This window comes from Xyrauchen texanus, chromosome 43 (assembly GCF_025860055.1).
Source record: "Xyrauchen texanus isolate HMW12.3.18 chromosome 43, RBS_HiC_50CHRs, whole genome shotgun sequence".
Classification (NCBI taxonomy): domain Eukaryota; kingdom Metazoa; phylum Chordata; class Actinopteri; order Cypriniformes; family Catostomidae; genus Xyrauchen; species Xyrauchen texanus.
The window spans coordinates 4,507,959-4,527,671 of record NC_068318.1 but is presented as its reverse complement, the minus strand read 5'-3'; the positions used below and the strand labels follow the sequence as shown (position 1 = coordinate 4,527,671).

The window sequence follows — 19,713 nt, the reverse complement described above, 5'->3', positions numbered from 1 at the left end:
AGGAGATCAGCAGTTGCAGAAATCCTCAAACCAGCCCATCTGGCACCAACAATCATACCATGCTCCAAATCACTGAGATCCCATTTTCCCCATTCTAATGGTTGATGTGAATATTAACTGAAGCTCCTGACCCGTATCTGCATGATTTTATGCACTGCACTGAATGGCTGATTAGATAATCGCATGGATGATTGTTGGTGCCAGACAGCCTGTTTTGAGTATTTCTGTAACTGTTGATCTCCTGGGATTTCCACACACACACACACACACACACACACACACACACACAGTCTCTAGAATTTACTCAGAATGGTGCCAAAAACAAAAAACATCCAGTGAGTGTCAGACGGAAACGACTTGTTGATGAGAGAGATCAACAGAGAATGGCCAGACTGGTTCGAACTGACAAAGTCTACAGTAACTCAGATAACCACTCTGTACAATTGTGTGGAGAAGAAAATCATATCTGAATATTATTCTGAGATGTGGGTTGGCACTGTTTTGGCAGCACGAGGGAGACCTACACAATATTATGGTGGTTTTAATGTTGTGGCTGATCGATGTATTCATATGAAAATTAAGAGTGTGGCCCTCGAGGCTACATGGATCCGGTTTTGTGGCCCCTGAGCTTTCCAAAGTGATCAACTAGTTGACAATAACTGGTCAACTCCAATAACGTGCTGACTATATTTTTTTAAATACGTAATTTTGCACATCCTTAATGATGGTGTTTCTGCTTAAGGAGGCCTCTCTCAGCTCATGTAATCTGATGCAGCAGAACAGACGTCTCATTGTGTCTCACTGACGCACATGTTTCTCATTGCAACGTCACTTTAACACTCATTTGTTTTTCTCCCTCCTCCCCTTCTCTTATGTTTAAACATGATCCAGATGAGGATGAGGACAGCAAAGCGTACACACAGCCGCTGTTGAAGAAAGGCAGGACATTTCTCTCTCTGTCTCACGTATTCTCTCTATTTGCTCCTCCTGTCTCAGGCTGCATGCACATATTCTCTTTTACTTCTCTTTGACGTTAGGAAGAGATGCTTTTCCCTCGTGGCTGTTTTCTGCTGGTTTGACCTCTGACCTTCATGTCTACATGTGTGTTACTGTGATTTCAGCTCTGATGATGTCATCAGGTCTCTGAGAGTTTCTGTCTGTGCTCTAATACTCTGTGTGTCTTTTGCAGGAACGTTACTCGTTTCACTGAAGATCTCTCTTCAATCCTATCCTTCCTCTGTCTGCTTATGAATTATGCTGATGATATTTCAACATATATATATGTAATCTGTATTGATACATCAACAATACATCAATACTGATGTATTATGTGTGTTTCAGATAAAACCAGCCCGACAGTTCCTCTGAATGTGGCTGATCAGCAGCTGTTAGATGCCAGTCAGCTGTTCCAGAGGAAGCAGGGGAAGGGGACAGTAGACGTGTGGTGGCTCTTTGATGATGGAGGTGAGTTGGTTTTTCATACAGTTGAATTTTCACAAGTCATAATCATAGAAAACATTCCCTGTCTTAGGTCAGTTATGATCATTACTTTATTGAATGTAAAAATGTCAGAATAATAGTAGAGAGAATTATTTATTTCAGCTTTTATTTCTTTCATCACATTCCCAGTGGGTCAGAAGTTTACATCCACTTTGTTAGTATTTGGTAGCATTGCCCAAATGTTTTAGGTAGCCTTCCACAAGCTTCTCACAATAAGTTGCTGGAATTTTGACCCATTACTCCAGACAGAACTGGTGTAACTGAGTCAGGTTTGTAGACCTCCTTGCTCGCACACGCTTTTTCAGTTCTGCCCACAAATGTTGAGGTCAGATTGAGGTCAGGGCTTTGTGATGGCCACTCTAATACCTTGACTTTGTTGTCCTTAAATCATTTTGCCACAACTTTGAAGGTATGCTTGGGTCATTGTCCATTTTGAAGACCCATTTGCGACCAAGCTTTAATATATCCACATCATTTTCCTTCCTCATGATGCCATCTATCATGCCCCACAACATGATGCTGCCACCCCATGATGACCACACAGCCATCATACCGCTCAGGAAGGAGACACATTCTGTCTCCTAGAGATGAATGTAGTTTGCTGTTGTACTGGGATTCATTTTCACTTTTCGCACCAGAGGACCTTATGCAGGTGCTGGAGGAAACAGGTAGACTGTTAGATAGAATTATCTATATCCACAGTAAAACGAGTCTGTGTTAGGGCGGAGGGCGGGGCCTATTATTTATATTGAAAAGCCGGTTCTGGCCTCCTCCTTTCCATTAATACCTTTACACTGGTGCCGAAGCCCGGGAAGGAGGAGGCGAGAACCGGCTTTTCAATATAAATAATAGTTTTAATGATCAACTCAAAAGACCACATAAACGCACACATGACGGACATGTCCGCTAACGATGTCTCTCTCCCGCACGACACCCCGCAGTCGACCTTTATACCTCGGAGGCTTGATTAGCCTAATACGGGACCGGGTGCATAGGATCACGACCCGGCCTCGCCCTCCGCCCTGCCACAGAGTTCTGTAATGGCATAATCTGAAAGGCTGCTCAGCAAAGAAGCCACTTCCCCAAAACCACCATAAAAAGCCAGACTACAGTTTGCAAGTACACATCGGGAAAAAGATCTTACTTTTTGGAGAAATGTCCTCTGGTCTGATGAAACAAAAATGTAACCGTTTGGCCATAATGACCATTGTTATGTTTGGAGGAAAAAGGGAGAGACTTGCAAGTCAAAGAACACCATCCCAACCGTGAAGCCTAGTGATGGCAGCATCATGTTGTGGGGGTGCTTTGCTGCAGGAGGGGGACTGGTACACTTCACAAAATAGATGGCATCATGAAGAAAGAAAATGATGTGGATATTTTGAAGCAACATCTCAAGACATCAGCCATGAAGTTAAAGGTCGGTCACAAATGGGTCTTCCAAATGGACAATGACCACAAGAATACCTCCAAAGTTGTTGCAAAATGGCTTAAGGTCAACAAAGTCAAGGTACTGGAGTACAGGTCGACTAATATAGGATTTTTGCCGATAACGAAGTTAGGAAGACAAGCTGATAACTGATTAATCGACCGATAGTTTTTAAAATTGATACTGAATGAAAAAACAACATTTACAGTAGAGATGCACTGATACCACTTTTTCCCTCCCAATCCGATATCAGTGTTGTTTTTTTGCATAATCAGTTTAGAATATCTTTACATTATTGTGTGGAACTAATTGGGAGTACTCTTTAATATGTAAAACACAAACCTCTAACTACACTTTATTTCAATATAAATGTATAGCTTATTAAGAAACACTTTATTATTAACTAGTATACTGGATAAAGTAGCAGCAAATTGTATCTGGACTTTAAAGGATTCTGATCTCTTTTTTGTTAATTTAGTTGTAAGATATCAGCTCACTTTTCACACCGTTAGTTTTTGGAACCCACTCAACTTAAATATTATTATAAATTGTAAACAAATACTAATGACCATAATAATAATAAATAGTTAGAATTGTAATTTTAAATAGAACAGTAATATATTTAAGTCATGCACTTTTTAAATCCTCACGCTTTTATTTTCACATTCTAACCAAACTCTCCAGGACGTCCTGTAAGTGTGTCTGTTTGTAGGCAAGTTCACAGTAGTTTAATTCCCTTCTTATTCCAATTCTGGTCAAATGCACCTCCGGTGCCGTTCTAAATGCATATTATAAGTGAACTGAACTATTGAGCATCTACATCTGAGATGTTGTTCATGAGTTGCGCTCCAATATTGCTCACAGTGTGAAGGCTAAAAATAGCTGTGTGTGTGTGTGTGTAAACAGAGCAGCGCCATTCACTGACACGCTGGAGCTGCGCGTGCATTTTATATATTTACTTATTAAACAGCCTTTTGTGATTCACCGAGCTATCACACGTCTTCAAGTGTCTGATCACTTCTCGTGAGGGGCCGGTCTTTAATGTGAAACTAAGGCAAACTAGTAAATTACAATGTCGTGTGCTTTTTATTAAAGGTTACGTTGGTTTAAATTCTCAAAGAAATGCATCACACACCGATCACTTGACTATTTAAGCAAAATGACAAAAATCTGTGTTACTGTGAGGATAAAAATGACTTTCTTGGCTGGTGGATTTCTAATTTGTATATACGCATGAAGATATTTTTCTCAAAACTCTCACTACCTTTAAATATACAACTTAGCATAAACGTGACTTGATATAAACTAATGCAAATAGATGGTAATACATTTTATTTAAACATTTGGGTAGGACTTACATGATTTTTTTGTCACATTGTTCTAACTGCTTGAGGTTAGCTTTAATGTTAGCGTCCTCTCAGCCTGCTCCTCTAACATACTGTTCTCTATTAATGCAGCATCTATTCAAGAAATGAATTACTTTATAATGATATGACAATATCTACTGTATACATACCTTTCAGTTGTTTGTGTTTAAATCTGAAATGTTCAGCTCCATGTAGTGTTCCTCACGTGTCAAAGCAACCACTACAAGACATCAGTGATAGTTTTTATTTCACCTCTAGAGGCCCTTCCCGGCCACTCCAGCACTGGACACAATGAATTATCAGTGTGGATTTTTGCAGATAACCGATAGTTCCAGAAATCCTTAACGGTGCCGATTAATCGGCAAAACTTATATATCGGTCGACCTCTATATTGGAGTGGCCATCACAAAGCCCTGAACTCAATCCGATAGTTTGTGAGCAGAACTGAAAAATCGTGTGCGGGCAAGATTTGGGATTGCTACAAACCTGACACAGTTACAGCAGTTCTTTCTGGAGGAATGGGACAAAATTCCAGAAACATTGTTTCTGACGGCTGAGTAAAAAAATTATCTTGATTCTGAGATGAGCTTGGAGGAGCTTGATGAGGTTATTAAGGCCTTGCCTACAAGTCAGTGAGTTTTTTAGATCTTATGCCACAGAACTGGTTCCACGTTTTCTAGAAGTTTATACAGAACATATAAAGAATGGAAAGCTTCCCCCAACCATGACGCAAGCATGATTCGTAAAATATTGTTAAAAAGAAATTGCTAACTGATTAAGTTATGACATCTCTCATTTATATAGATCAGGTGGGGTTTATTCGGGGCCAGATCTCTTCTGATAACATTAGACGTTTCATCAATATCATGTGGTCAGTAGTGAATGATCAGAATCCGGTCACTGCCATCTCACTTGATGCTGAAAAGGCATTTGATATGGTATAATGGGATTATCTTTTTACAATTTTGGAAATGTATGAGTTCAGGAAGACTTATTGGTTGTATTAAGTTACTTCATAGACACCCGGTATCAGCAGTACAAACAAATGGATTAATTTCAGATTATTTCTCTCTGGATAGGGGCGCCCTGCAGGTTGCCCTCAAAAAAAAAAAAAAAGAAAGAAAGGAGGATGGTTTTCCAGGGGTGGTGGCGGGAGGTGTGGCATATAAGCTTCTGCTTTAAGCAGATGATATTTTATTATTCGTCCATGTTCTGCTCCTAGATCTTTATCTGCTCTTCCCAGAGCATTGGTGTGCTCCAGTATGAGTGTTCTTTGACACCTGCTGACTTCCATTTATAGAATGTTCAGCATTTCAAATGTATTCAACAGCAATATCATTGTAATATTTGCATACTTCTGACTGGTCTTCTTTCTTACATGTATTTGCATACAACATTTTTATTAGGCTCTATATTTGCCTTTACTCTGTAAATATGGTGTTGCAGTAGATAAGTTGTTTCTCATATGCAGCCAACAGAAGACAAGAGACATGATGTATGTCATGACCACTGTAAAGCAACTCTGCAGACTAAACCTGACCTTACCCAAAACCTGAACTGTATTCTACTGCTTTGCAAGCACTGCTTTTTTCTTGAGGAAATGCTACATTTATCTGTACTTTTTGCTCTGCTGCAAGTTTTGTCTTGTAAATAATTCTAAATCTTCTGTGTCAGGTCTGACTTTACTGATCCCGTATCTGATCAACAACAAGAAGAAATGGAAGGACTGTAAGATCCGCGTGTTCATCGGTGGAAAGATCAACAGAATCGACCATGACCGCAGAGCGTGTGTACCTTTACTTGCTTACAATGAATAATTTATAATAATACAATGCCTTTAAATTCATATCATATTAGAATCATGGCTGACACAGACTTCTATTTAAAAAGACATCCTTGTAGAGCGTTCACCGAACACAGATGATTGTAACACAGGCTGTGAATATTAGTATTCCATGTCTCGTTCTGCATCACTCTGTGTTTCTATGAAAGCACATGCAGGTTTTGTGTGAGACAAATGTTTCAATTGTCTCCTGCAGCTGCTGTGGAGCTTTTGTTCGCTATAATTAGAGTCGTGTTCCTGCAGGAGAGCATAATGGAATCTACATGGAAACTTTTAGAGATTCTTGTCTCTGGCACACATGTACTTTGATTTTCATTTTATTTTAGTGCATTTACTAGTTGACATAATGTACATTGATTGCATGACATACTGCAGTCGTGATCGTGTGTAGAACTTCTAGAATTAAATATAAATATAACTAAACTGCTCCACACTCCCATGAAGATAATTGAGCTGATATGATGGGAAATGATATGATGCACATCACAAGGAGGCAGATATTATGTGCGTTTAAGGTTGTGTGATAAATGCGTTATGTAATGAGTTGTTCTGTGTCTTTTAGAATGGCAACTTTGCTCAGTAAGTTCAGGATCGATTTCTCGGACATTACTGTGTTGGGTGACATCAACACAAAGCCCAAATCAGAAGGGTATGAACCACACCACACTGTCATCTCATAATGCATCATTAACTAACTACGAGCACCGAACAGGAAAATCATAGACATATTTTATGTATATTTGATTTAAATGTATTGTATTATATTTATATAGTAAGTATATTTTGTGGATTCCATGTTTTTTTTCTTTCTATTTATTGTGATCTACATAATACTTACTGTAACTAAATCATTAAAGACATTTCATATTTTTGTGGGTAAATTCTGTCATCATTTACTTATCTGCATGTTGTTCCAAACTTGTATGACTTTCCTCCAAAATGATGACAATCAACAGTAAAAGTATCCAAATGTATTTTGTAAGAAGTATTATATGATAAAAATTCAATGAATTGCTGGTTTTATATAATTCATAGCATAATGAGTTTGAGAAACACAGTTCTGAAGTCATACAATAGCTTTGTGTGAGGAGACTGAAATTGTCATTATTCTCTGTAAATATTGCTTTTTGCAGTAGCTCATGTATCTGGTTTGTACTCTCACACATTTTGGAGCACACAGGTTTTAAGAAACATGAGTAAGCGTGAATTTGACAGTTTGTATTTATTGTTTGGCCAATTCTTTAGAATTCGGAGTTCTTTGTTCGCAGGATTTTAAGTGATTTGATAGTTTTCAATCTTGTCATACTTGCGTGTGTTTGTGGTTGACAGTGTGACGGAGTTTGCTGAAATGATCGAGCCGTACAAACTGAGAGAAGATGACATGGAGCAGGAAGCTGCTGAGAAGCTGAAGAGTGAAGAACCATGGAGGATTACAGACAATGAGCTGGAGCTGTACAAAGCAAAGGTCTCCAAAATTACCCCACATTACGTCACAGTTATATATAAAGCACATTTAACAGTGACAACTGTTGAGCAAAGTGTTGCATAATAAGATCCGGCTGATCGATTATAGCAGAGATGCTGTGACATTTAGTATGCACACAAAGCACAGTATATATTACACCACATAAACGGGAACAACTTTGGCTGCAAGGAGCTATTACGGTGTCTGGTACGGCAGTGGACCGTACATGGTTACTGAAGTGTGGTTCCAAGAATTGTGGACTTTTCTGACAACTGATTTTGACCATGTACACACTAATCTGTTAAGGAATAATTCATCCAAAAATGATCATTCTCATCATTTACTCACCTTATACGGTCTCAAACTCATGACTTTCTTTTTCGTGCAGATCGTAAACGAAGATGATTTGATGGAGATATGATGTTTATATCCATACAATGCAAGTCAATGGGCTTCAACACCTTCAAGCTCGATATAACCAAAATCTTTTGTCATGATATGAACCATTTAATATCATGAAGTATATAAAGATGGAAAATCATATTTGAATGGCTATTTTTGGGTACTTGGTTTTAATAATACATTTCACATTATGACAGATTCTCTTAACACATAATGATTTGAGTCATCTCTATAAGCAATATATGAATATTGACTAGCATTTGAACAGAACTTTAGTAAAGATGATAATGTTTAGTTTAAAAACCTTGTATTTTGAAGTATAACAGTGTTGTAGCTGTGTTGCACATCAGTGTGTTGAGACCGTTGGGCTGTCTAGCTGTTTGATTCCCTTCATAGTGCTTTATGGTAAAAAAATAAAATAAATACTTAAGTAGAATTCAACTCAAGATGAATGTAGTGTAATTTGCTGAATTTCAATTAAATGTTTATTGCCACATTCTTTAACTTCACACTAGCACTTTTGGTGCGCACCCGAGGTCGAACGACATCAAAGTTCGGTTCGTTTGAGTGGCGTGAATACCGTTTTCCGAACTCTGGCGTGCACCCGCAAACCACACCAGAGTCAACTGAAAAGGTGGTCTGGGATACGCAGGGAAGGGGAGAAAACAAACTCTGGTTTGGTCCAAGCAATTGAACCAAGTGTGAAAGCACCCTCACTCTCGTGTGAAGCCCTGCCTGCTGATAGTGTATATTAAGATATTTACATGTCTTGATATACACAATATAGCAAAATCTCTTGTCGGTTAACACTTTATAATGTGGCCATGATATGTCAATATATCGCCCAGCCCTAGTATGGATATATTAGCGTCATAACTCCATCAAAATATCTTCATTTGTGTTCTGCAGAAGAAAGACAGCCATAAGTGTTTGAGCCAGCAAAAGGGTGCGTAAATGATTAGACTCCTCATTTTTAGGTGATCTATTCCTTGAAGTATGGAAAGTGTTTTCTAAGTGCTCCTTTTCCATTGGAGGGAAACGCCATTACATTGTGTATGAGGCGTGTAAAAGAACATGTTTTCAAACAAAAGGGTATTGGAGTGGATGTGGCCTTATGCCAGTTGGTTGAATGGTTATGAGAGTATATTTAAAGAGGTCATGAAATGCTGTTTTTGTAAATTATAGTTTTATTATCTTCCCTGAGGTCCACTGATAATGAAGTTTTATTTTCACCAAAACAGTCATAACCCTGTTTCGGTCCCTCTGTCTGAAATGTCAATGTAAACGCCCACTGTTTTAATTGGCTAACATCGTTCAACCCCTCAAATACAGCCATATTTGAAACCCAATCGGAACAACCCCACAGTATTATAAAATGGATTACGCATAACAGAGATCCAACACATTGCATCCAAATATATTAAAATATTTATCTGAAGCACAATTGTTAACACTCACACCCTGTCTACACCAGACACGAGAGGCACTTTGATTTGCCAGCAATAGAACCCATTACAATCATTGATTCTGTCTACCATTTGAAATGTTCATTGTAGCGCTAAAGTAAACGGATGACCCATTCCATTTTGCACTGCTGCTACTGCCAACAACACAAATTAACGGTTTAGAAAGTTTTGTGTCGACTTGCCCTGTGTAAACCGCCTCAAGCTGTTATGTCTCGTCAACAAACACGCCCGGTGTAGACTACGTAGGAGTCAGCACCATAAACTATCAAACAGTCATGACATTTGAAATATTTATGAATGGAACTGTTTACTTACGTTTTTGACTGTCCAATAGTGTTTTTAACTGACAATTCCTTGGCAAAGCTTGAATCATTTATGACCGTTCACAAGCAATCCACGCTGATATCAGTCGATAAAACATGCAAACCACACTGAAATGCGCTGAAGACACATCCACATGATGCACATACCTAGTCCAAAGCACAATGAAGACACACATCCAGTTTCCAGTATCATCCTGTACTGAAATTCACATGGCTGGAAATGCATCAAAACGGTCAAAGATGTCCATCTAGTGTGTTTACATACACCAACAATTTAAAATAGTGCAGATGGGCGAAAGAACAATTTGTTGAGCAGTTTATGCACAAAACAACAAGAGACAGCAGCTGATGAAACTGCGTCTTTCAGAGTTCGAAACGGTCTTTTAAAAGTGTTGCCAGAGATATGAAAACAGTCATAAATTAATGTGTAATGCATGCTTGTATACAAAAATAAGGAATCGTGAGGCAGCAGTAGGCCTATGCCCTTGCTCTCTCACTTTACAAACTGAGACCCCCAGTGGGCGGGGCCAAGGGTGCAATCATTTTTCATTGATGTTCTTGCTGTAAAAGGCAGTCATGAATTAATGGGAAGTCATGGAAGTAGAGAACGGAGCGTTTTGTCAGCCTGGTTTCAATAAACCATTTTATTGCATTGTGGATTAAGTTTTGAGTTCTGAAATTTACAGTATGTTTTTATAGTAGAAAGACCTCTTATCTGTCAACAAGGGAAATTTGAGTCCTCATGACATGACCCCTTTTAATCTTTTATTTGTATTGATTTATTTAGAACTTTTTGTTTTATATTGTGACTGTGGGCCAGAAACCGTATTGAAATGACTTGCTAAATGGATGAAATCAAGCAATACGATTAGCTGAAATGATGTGTAAATGTTTCGTTGTAAATCAAGTGTCTTCAGTCGTCCTGATCATTCGAACTGGTTTGTGTTTATTCAGAGTAATCGTCAGATCAGACTGAATGAGCTGTTGATGGAGCACTCGAGCACTGCTAACCTCATTGTCATGTAAGTCAGAAACATCCCCACACACACTTTTAGACATGTTTAACCTTTTCTCCTTGTACTGGTATTTAGCTTATTTATTTAGATTTTGAACGTTTGTATATTATGTTTTTATATATATATATATATATATATATATATATGAGAAACTTTTATTTTTTCCACAATTTGGTAATGGGAAATGTCACTGTAAAAAAAAAACTATTTTTGGAGTAAAATAGGACCAAGTCATTTTCTTCAGTTTCGTGAGAATTACACCATTACTCATGACTAATGTTTGTTTTTTTCCCCTCATGTAACAGGAGCATGCCGCTGGCCAGGAAAGGGGCCGTATCCAGCGCTCTGTATATGGCCTGGCTGGACACTCTATCCAAAGACCTGCCGCCCATCCTCTTAGTGCGTGGAAACCATCAGAGTGTGCTCACATTCTACTCTTAAAGAGCTCACGGCCCGAACCGCACAGACACATTAACACGCACATGAACGAGCACACTTTACAAGTCCAGCACCAATGACTGACGACGATGATAATGATGATGTTAGTGATGCGGACACGGACGCTTTTGTAGCTGCAACACGACCAACTGAAAGCAAGCTGAAACAAACATACGGTCCTTCCTCATCCGCGGAGGTCGAGACGAGAGAAAGATCAACGTCGGCTGGTTTCTTTTGTCTTTGGCTCAAAGGTTTCGAGCACACGTTGTTACACTGATTGTCGTTATCATTGTTATCATTTCTTATGACTGTCACAACTTTTTGAGTTGTGCGTTTTTTCCTCTTTTAATTTGCTCTTGATGAAGCAATAATCACCTCATTTCTTCTTTCCTCACTTTGAAGAAAAACACAAATCTTTGCAACACTTTTATAGCCTTGTTGATGTGCCTTCCTGTGCAATCACATTTAACTCTTAAACGTTTGCCCTGACTGGTGATTTATAATCAAGTAGATTTAGATTGCTTGTTTTTTTTTTTTTATTGGGTTTTAAATGTACTCTCCTTTGATTTTATCACAGGGTGTTCTGATGTTTCATTGAGTACTTTTTTTTTTTTTATGGTTTGTGCCTTTTTCCTCTGAGTTTTACGTCTTCCTTTTTAGCATTGAATTAGTTATTTTAGCGCAGTGTCCCTCCATGTTCTCGTTTCAATGATCAGCTGAAACTAGAGGTGATTACAATCATCTTTGAAGTAGTCAAATATAAATCAAAGTCAGAACTTCAAACTATATTAGTTTTTTCCTTGCGTGCAGTTGAACAGCATGTGGTTTTGATAAGAGACGCTTATGAATTCGGTCTTACAGGAAGTGAGGCGTCATATTTGTTAAAATCGATGAGTAACGATGAACCAAATATGATCAAACCTCTGGAATTTGATTCCACAAACAAATGGATTCAGCTACAGTGAAGACCTTTGCCTTAACAGTTGAAGTAATGATTATTTTCTTACTTGGCGTCTTTTAAGCCATACTGGCTAGTTGATTGATTAGCGAGTAAATGCAGAGAGATTGATTAGAGATTGATTGATGAACGGATGCCTAAACTAGAATTTAATCTTGGCCATCAACCCATTTGTCTTAATCGCTGCAAACTCCCCCATTTTTGGATGAAGTTTTATTTAAGCAGTCCAGAATTGTACGTTTGTACCTTGACATATATCCAACAGTGAATGTCAACAACATATTGTTAGTATCCCCTAAAGAGGCTTTTAAAGCACAACATCTCATACATCAAGGTTGGACTGTTACTGTAACCTGTTTTACATCCACGGTTGAGTTCAACTTGGGGCTTCCCTGTGCTTTTATTCTGTCTTCACTGGCCAGTGCTTTTCTGCAGATAAAGGCCTTAAACGGAGCTCACGGGATGTCTTGTAGTGTCATGTCAAGTTCTTTGAATGAGACCGATTCGTTCCTCTATGCAGGTGAAATCATGTAATCTAAATGCAGATGGTTCATTTCTATTGTTGTCGCTCAGATTTGATTCTGTGTAGAAGGCCATCAAGAGAACTGATTTCAGATTGTCCTGTTTCTGAATGTCGTTTGGTTCATTCTTCTTCTGATTGTAAAGCTGGATGTGACCAGATGTTCATTATGCAGGCCATGCCTTAGTTTAAACTTTAAGTGTTGGTCAGTAATAATCTCCATCACATTCACTGCAGCTAAATACGAAGTGTTCAGATCCAATGTTCCGTTACGCTTTTCTTTCCAACACTTTTATTTGTGATTATTTGCAGGCTGTGTGTTGTGCAATTGCAGATTTTGTGTAGTTAAGATTCTTGCGATTCATATCCCTCAAATTGTGCACCTGAGAAATATTCCATGTGACTGTGTTAGAATGACTATATTCATATTTATAGTTCTCAATATAAATGAGTATTTAAAAGTACTTAAATGTCTGTGCGCGCCGCATGTACTTTTTCTATTCAAGTGGATGGTTGGTGAAGCTTCTGATGATCTGTTGTGTGTTTGTGTGGCTGTATAGCACTCTGTTCAACCTAATATTGACAAAATCACCAAATCAACATGTACCTGACATCTTGAATTATTAAGATACTTGTATATTTATATAGATATAGAAAAACAGGAGAGCCAGTCAGTCAGTCATACCCATATAATGTGTGTTGGTAAGTGGTCATTACTCATTGATGTATAGATGCATCTTGCTGCACTGCAGACGTAGGTTTCCATACCATGAGGTTCTTGAAAGGTGCCTCTCAACAGTTCCAATGTTGCTTTCAGTGTAAGACGAAGCAGGTTTTTTTTTTTTTGACACAACATTTCTCATTCTGCAAAGTACATTTCACTCCACTGTAAAAATGTGTTGAATAACATTAACACACGGTCAACATCAATGTTCCCCAACCTCTAACTATAGTCCACACTGTACTTCCATACTAACCTGTAAATATGTTTTATCCTAACCACATTAATGAAGGGAGTGGAATAAAAACTGCAAATACATATGGTGAAAAATATTTATTTTAGTTCATTTCTTTCTTTTATGTTTGAAATAGTTTTAAATTGCATGTATAACTTTTTATTTTAGTAATTTTCTTAGTCTGCAAGTTCACATCTTTGGTCTCTGTTTCACTGTTTGGTCACATTTCTCTCTTTTGTATGCCTTTTGAAGAAATGCAACGTCGACCAGTGGTTTGAGTTTCCTGCTAAACCATTACAGGGGTTCTGTTTGATCACTCTGGAACAGTAATATTTTGATATACTGTACTGTTATTTGTCACATGTATGCTTTTTTCTAACATTTTAACAGTTAAGGGTATTAATGCTTTGTACATCCTTACTGCAATATATAAAAATAAACAGAAATGAAAACCATTCATTGTGGTCAGTTTCTTTTGGTGTAGCACAATTTTACATCTTTGCAAAATTGCTCATTAATGCCTTTGACTTTATTTTGGATTAAATGTAGAAACATGGCCGGAATCCACCAACTGAGGCAGGAGCTGAGGAGTATGTAACCGCTACGTATATTTAAAAAAAAAAAAATGATTGAATTTGGAGAGTCCACTCATTGCTGACCTCAGCAACATTGAGGAAGAGTCCACCCTTCACAGTGTCAATTTGCATGGGAGGAGTTAAAGGACATAAGCGAGCTACCTTTGGGTCACAACGCCTTTGGGATCTCAGACAGAGGCGAACCAACATTGAGTGGGGGCCCCAGGCAAAATTAATCAATGAGGCCCTTCTAAAATATTTTTTTGTAAATATATCTTTGTTACCTAGAGATATAATTATACAACATACAAAAAGTAGTCAAAACACATCTATCAGAACATAAATTGTTTATTGTTTACAACATTAAAGTACTTAAATGCCATTGATTTGGACTTAAAAACGTTGGTTGTCATTGAAGTCCATTATTCGAAGAAAATCCAGAAATGTTTTCCTCAAAAAAAAAAAAATTCTCTTCCACTGAGGAAAAAAAGACATGGATATCTTGGATGGCATTGGGGTAAATTAGTAGGAAAGTTTCATTTTGAGGTGAACTAACGTTAATCCTTTAACGGTATTCTATTTCAGCCTGCATTAATACCGTCTAACACTTTACATGCTGTTGCTAAGTGCAACCCCCTAGCTAAACAGTTTTTCAGTAACATATTAACGTTACTTGTAATTAATCTTAAGTGAAACTAAACTGAAATTAACAACGTGGATTGTGTGATTTGTTTTGTACATTTCTTAAAATAGCTACCATTACTTAACAGTCACCTCTGATAACAGATCACTCGAGATAACTTGCATGTAGTAGTAGTAGTAGTAGTAGTCCTTTATTGTCACATAGTAAACCAGTGAAATTGGCCATCGACCTGTCCATACAAACATACATATGACAAGGGGATAGACAGGACAGGAAGACAGGGAATTAGAAGAAATACAGCATGACATGAGGAGAGGAGAAAAAAAAGGCAGCCCCCAGACTATGCTCCTTAAGAAGTACAGTGTGGGAACAGGGAAAAAAAACACCTCAGCAACATTAGCACATAATCAGTACACTCTACAACATGAACAAGACTTGCAACAGGGGAGGGATTGGGGGTGGAGGTGGCCCAGCACAGGCAAGCAGCCATCCGGACCTGCAGCCATGTTCGGCGCTGGTCACAGACCCGCCTGTCAGACTGGGGGTACAAAGCGCTAAGGCGAGGGATAGGGTATCGGGCGGATGATTGCATATCTGTATATATGTGTAAGAGTTCATGTGTGTGTAGGCCTGGAGAGTCGCTATGCCAGCATCTAATCTAGGTGCCTCAGTCCCGCAGGGTTGTCATAGCGATACACAGCAAGTTGCCATGGAGACAACCTTGATCAGGTCCCAGACATAGTCAACAATCACCAGGTGTCTGTGGAGTCGGGAAGGAACGCGAGAGTGGCTCACTGCAGTGCTCTTCCGGGGAGTTGTTGTTCCAACAGCTGCCTTGGCCAAGGCCAGTGCTGGTTGAGGGTGGTCGAAACAGATAAGATTGGGATTGTTTGGTCTTAAGGAGAGTAGCCGCATTCTAATTTACACGGCTATTCTCCTGGTCCATTTTGGTCTCTGAAACGATCCATTTGCCTTTGCAAAGCTGTGAGCTTCTCCATGATGTTATCCGTATTTTGGTTCATAGACCCAGTCTGAGTGCAGACAGCTCTGCCCACTGTTTCAATCATGACGGGCAGCCTTGTGAGGCTTTGGACAGCTGTCACCGCCTTCTTAACTCCTCGATAAACCAGGGCAATGCCTAATCCAATCAGCAGAAGACCTGTTATCATGGTACCGAATAGGTAGATATCTTCAACGCCCTCCACGGAAAGAGCCGCCAGACACACGACCCGCCACCTCTCCCACGCGCCCATCGTGTAGCCAGCTGCTAACGCTCCGTCAGGGCAGACAGGTTCCCCGAACCCAAGCTTCTCGTCGAGAAGATGGTGTCAATTGCGTTGAGAGACCAGTTGATCAAATCCATGATGACTTAGTTTGAAGAGCAGTGCTGAGAGAGTCTCTCAAGTACAAGACAGTAGACTAGATATGACGAGAGGAGCAAAGCAGGGAAGATAAGGGTAGGGAGAGGGTGAGAAAATGCGACCGCCTTCGTTGAGAGCCAAGAGAGAAGATTGTATTTTATGTAAAGGTGTTTTAAAACGATATGTAACGTTACTACTGTGAAAAATAAATGTGAATTGAACGACGAAACGATTTGTTTGTCATTAATTATCCTTAACGTAAATGTTAAGTCAATTAAGTTAATCATCATCATCTCATTCTCCATCACTTACCGCAGTTATGTTTTCTCTCTTCCCCATCATCTTGTTTTTTTTTCCGCTTCTGGCTGCCAGATGGATATGTCCTCTTCATTTTTAATACACAAATTCATGCATTTTCGGGTACAGACAGTAAAAGAAAGACAGAAACGCGAGTAAGCGCTGCGACAGTTTGAAAAAGGCGCCAGAAGCAGCAAAAGCATACGCAGCCTTGCGAGAGAGGGGGCCCACTAAGGGGATCGCGGAGGTGTTATGGCGTCACTGCGTGTTATATTAATATGAACATTTCTGATTGTTTAAATGATCGGCCCTCGGGGGCCCCCTCAAAATGCGGGGCCCCAGGCAATTGCCTGCCTTGCCTGCCCTATTGCAGCGCCTCTGATCTCAGAGACTGTTGGGGTAGAGGTGCAATGGCCAGCTGGTCCTCAAAGAAAGAGAATTTATCAACACATTCTCAACACCTAACTCTGAGAAGGAAATTAGTTCTAGAGCCCTGCAATGCCTTTATTACTCCAGCTAGTCCTACACTGGAAAAATACAATCGAGTCCTCCTTCAATGCCAAATTAGCAGAACCTTCTGGAGTTCCTCCAGACACCCTTTAAATGTCCTTTTTGTGTACTCAAGGTACATTTCATGTAGGGCTGGTATCGCCAGGAACCTCACGATACGATGCATATTGTGATACACGTGACATGATTCGATACTTTGCAATATATTTTAATAGTGGCTTTTTATGACAATGTTGTTCACTGGCTGGATACTCATTGGATGCCTGGAACTAGTGGAAATTAAAGTGTTCAGGTCTAAGATAAAGCAATTGCAAATAGACGCATGAACTGCTGCAGTGAAGCGAGACTGCTTGATATGAGCGGTAATAACTTGAGCGCAAATCTTATATCTGGTAGCTGAATGAAATTTATGCCAACTAATAGTATGTTTTTAGAGTAGAGATCTAAAGGTGACTATAGATCGCTCCCATTATAATGAATGAAGCTGCGCAAGTTATTTACTATTACATTTAATCATTTAGCAGACACTTTGATCCAAAACAACTTTGAAAATGTGGAACATAAGCAATTTGTCACACAAAAGCAAACTATATCTGAGGTATTGAACAGCAAAGTTCTCAGAGAAGCTGGAGAATAGAAGTTGGTGCAGAAGACGGAGACAAGAAAAGTATCGTTATAATTATTCAAATACACCTTGTCCACAGCATTTTCTATTTCTGAAATAATTGTGAGCATATAAACTACAGTACACATTCATTGCCTCTCTCCTGTAGATGCTCCGTGTCAACAACTTGGTCAACGGTTGATGTTCTTTGAGAAAATGTGAACTCTTTTATTTAAAGGATCAGTTAATGATACCAGAAATGCCTAAGGGTCAGTAGTGTACTAATACAATGTATGGTTTACATAATTGAAATGGTCTATAGATTTCGCTGTAAAGAAGAGAAAAAAAAAATATTCAGACCATGAAAGTAATTGAGCTATGGAAGGCTGAAATGTTTGATCTGCCCTCGGTCCCTAAAATCACTTTTAGTGGGGCTAAGTGGAGTCTCCTGATTGCTCGCAGTGATTCAGGAGAGGTACAATGTAATACACACTGCGCTGCAGCCCAAAAGCTTTGGGGGAGTGTCCGTACAACTGGTGTAATGAGCAGATACTGAGGTCCATTGCAGATTCCATTAGTATGAATCTCTGCAGTGGTGGCAAGCGAGTGTGTCCCTCCAATCAGACAATCGCTTTTATAAGAGCTGGAGAGCAGCTTGGACAAGGATTATTAGCAGGGATCCTCCTATCAGCACAAGACTGACAGTCCTCTGTGGACCTGGAGAGATTTACTCTCTGTCCAGTATGGATGTGAATCAACCACTGAAATTACAGCTCCACGTCTCTGAAGTGAATCCAAGAGCACCTGTCCTAAAGCTGCTGCCTGCTGTCACAAAAACCATCACCACCAGCAATCACGACAGATCCTTCCAGATCAGACAGCGCACAGGAAGCCTTCTGTCAGGCACTACAAACTGAAGATCAGCAGTTCATCACTCTATGATACGAGTTACAGAGATAATCACTCTAAACCTGACCCTGCACATTACACTGCAATAGAACACTACAGCCTCTGAACGTTCTACTTGAGGTAAATGTGTCCGGTTCGTAAGCTGTTCTGAACTTTATACAGAGGTCCCAATAAGTATTTGGACCATTTTGAACACTTAAGTCACTTTTACACAAAATCTGGTGGATCTTTTCTCAGGACTAACTTTTCTGAGTGATTTGTGCACAATGACTTTGGATGAACAGTTGTTGTGATTTTTAGTGGCTGTATGAAGTCAGTTCCCCTCAGGTTCACACAGGTGTCCTAGCAGAGTAACCACAGGTGTAGTTCAGCACATCACTAATCAACATGAGATATTACACATTGACAAACAGTGTCAATACTGAAAACAATTGTCAAATGTTTTGCTTGAAAAGTGTTTTTGCTTTATTTCTATTAATTAAGTATCTGCAAAGCAAAATCTGATTACGCTTTAATTCTTTTGTTTTTTATTCAACAATACACACAAATTAACAAGACATAGTAGCTTATACTAGAGACCAATGACACACACACACACACACACACACACATAGATCTATATATATATATATATATATATAAAATAATAATAATTAAAAATGGAACAAAATATATAGATGTATAGATATAGTAGTGTATATAGGTACAGTAATATGTTTAAGTAATAGGTACATTTAGTGTGGTATAGTAATCATTATCATTATTTACATTTTTCTGGTGATGTAGAGAGAGAGAGAGAGAGAGGAAAAAAATATGAATATCAAAATAATTTGAAACAATCATAGTTATAATAATAATAGTTGTAGTAGTCATAATAATAGTAACAATAATAATAATAACAATAATAGTAGCAGTAGTAGTAATAATATCATCTCAGCTTTATGAAATTTTATACCATTCAATAAAGTGTTTGCAGATATACACAACTCTCTAGGTCCGGGAGCCGCTCCACTACCGCCAGAGAGTACAACCAACAGATCCCCCCCGACACAGAAACCAATCCCACCACTGATCCACCCGGCCCCCTGGTTTAAATCTTAAAATATGGTTGGACAATTGTAGCTGTTTGGGTCT

At 38.9% G+C, this 19,713-nt stretch overlaps 1 protein-coding gene across 1 annotated transcript in view; it reads left to right on the top strand.

Annotated features, from left to right (window-relative positions):
- The window catches only part of slc12a2 (solute carrier family 12 member 2), a 70,480-nt gene extending 56,349 nt beyond the window's left edge, over positions 1-14,131 (top strand). Inside the window, exons 21-27 of the mRNA XM_052115636.1 lie at positions 892-939; positions 1,342-1,464; positions 5,968-6,079; positions 6,699-6,785; positions 7,466-7,601; positions 10,747-10,814; positions 11,114-14,131. Coding sequence (XP_051971596.1) covers positions 892-939; positions 1,342-1,464; positions 5,968-6,079; positions 6,699-6,785; positions 7,466-7,601; positions 10,747-10,814; positions 11,114-11,249 — 710 coding nt within the window. The 3' untranslated portion in view covers positions 11,250-14,131. The remainder of the gene's footprint in view (positions 1-891; positions 940-1,341; positions 1,465-5,967; positions 6,080-6,698; positions 6,786-7,465; positions 7,602-10,746; positions 10,815-11,113) is intronic.
- Positions 14,132-19,713: the final 5,582 nt, after the last annotated feature.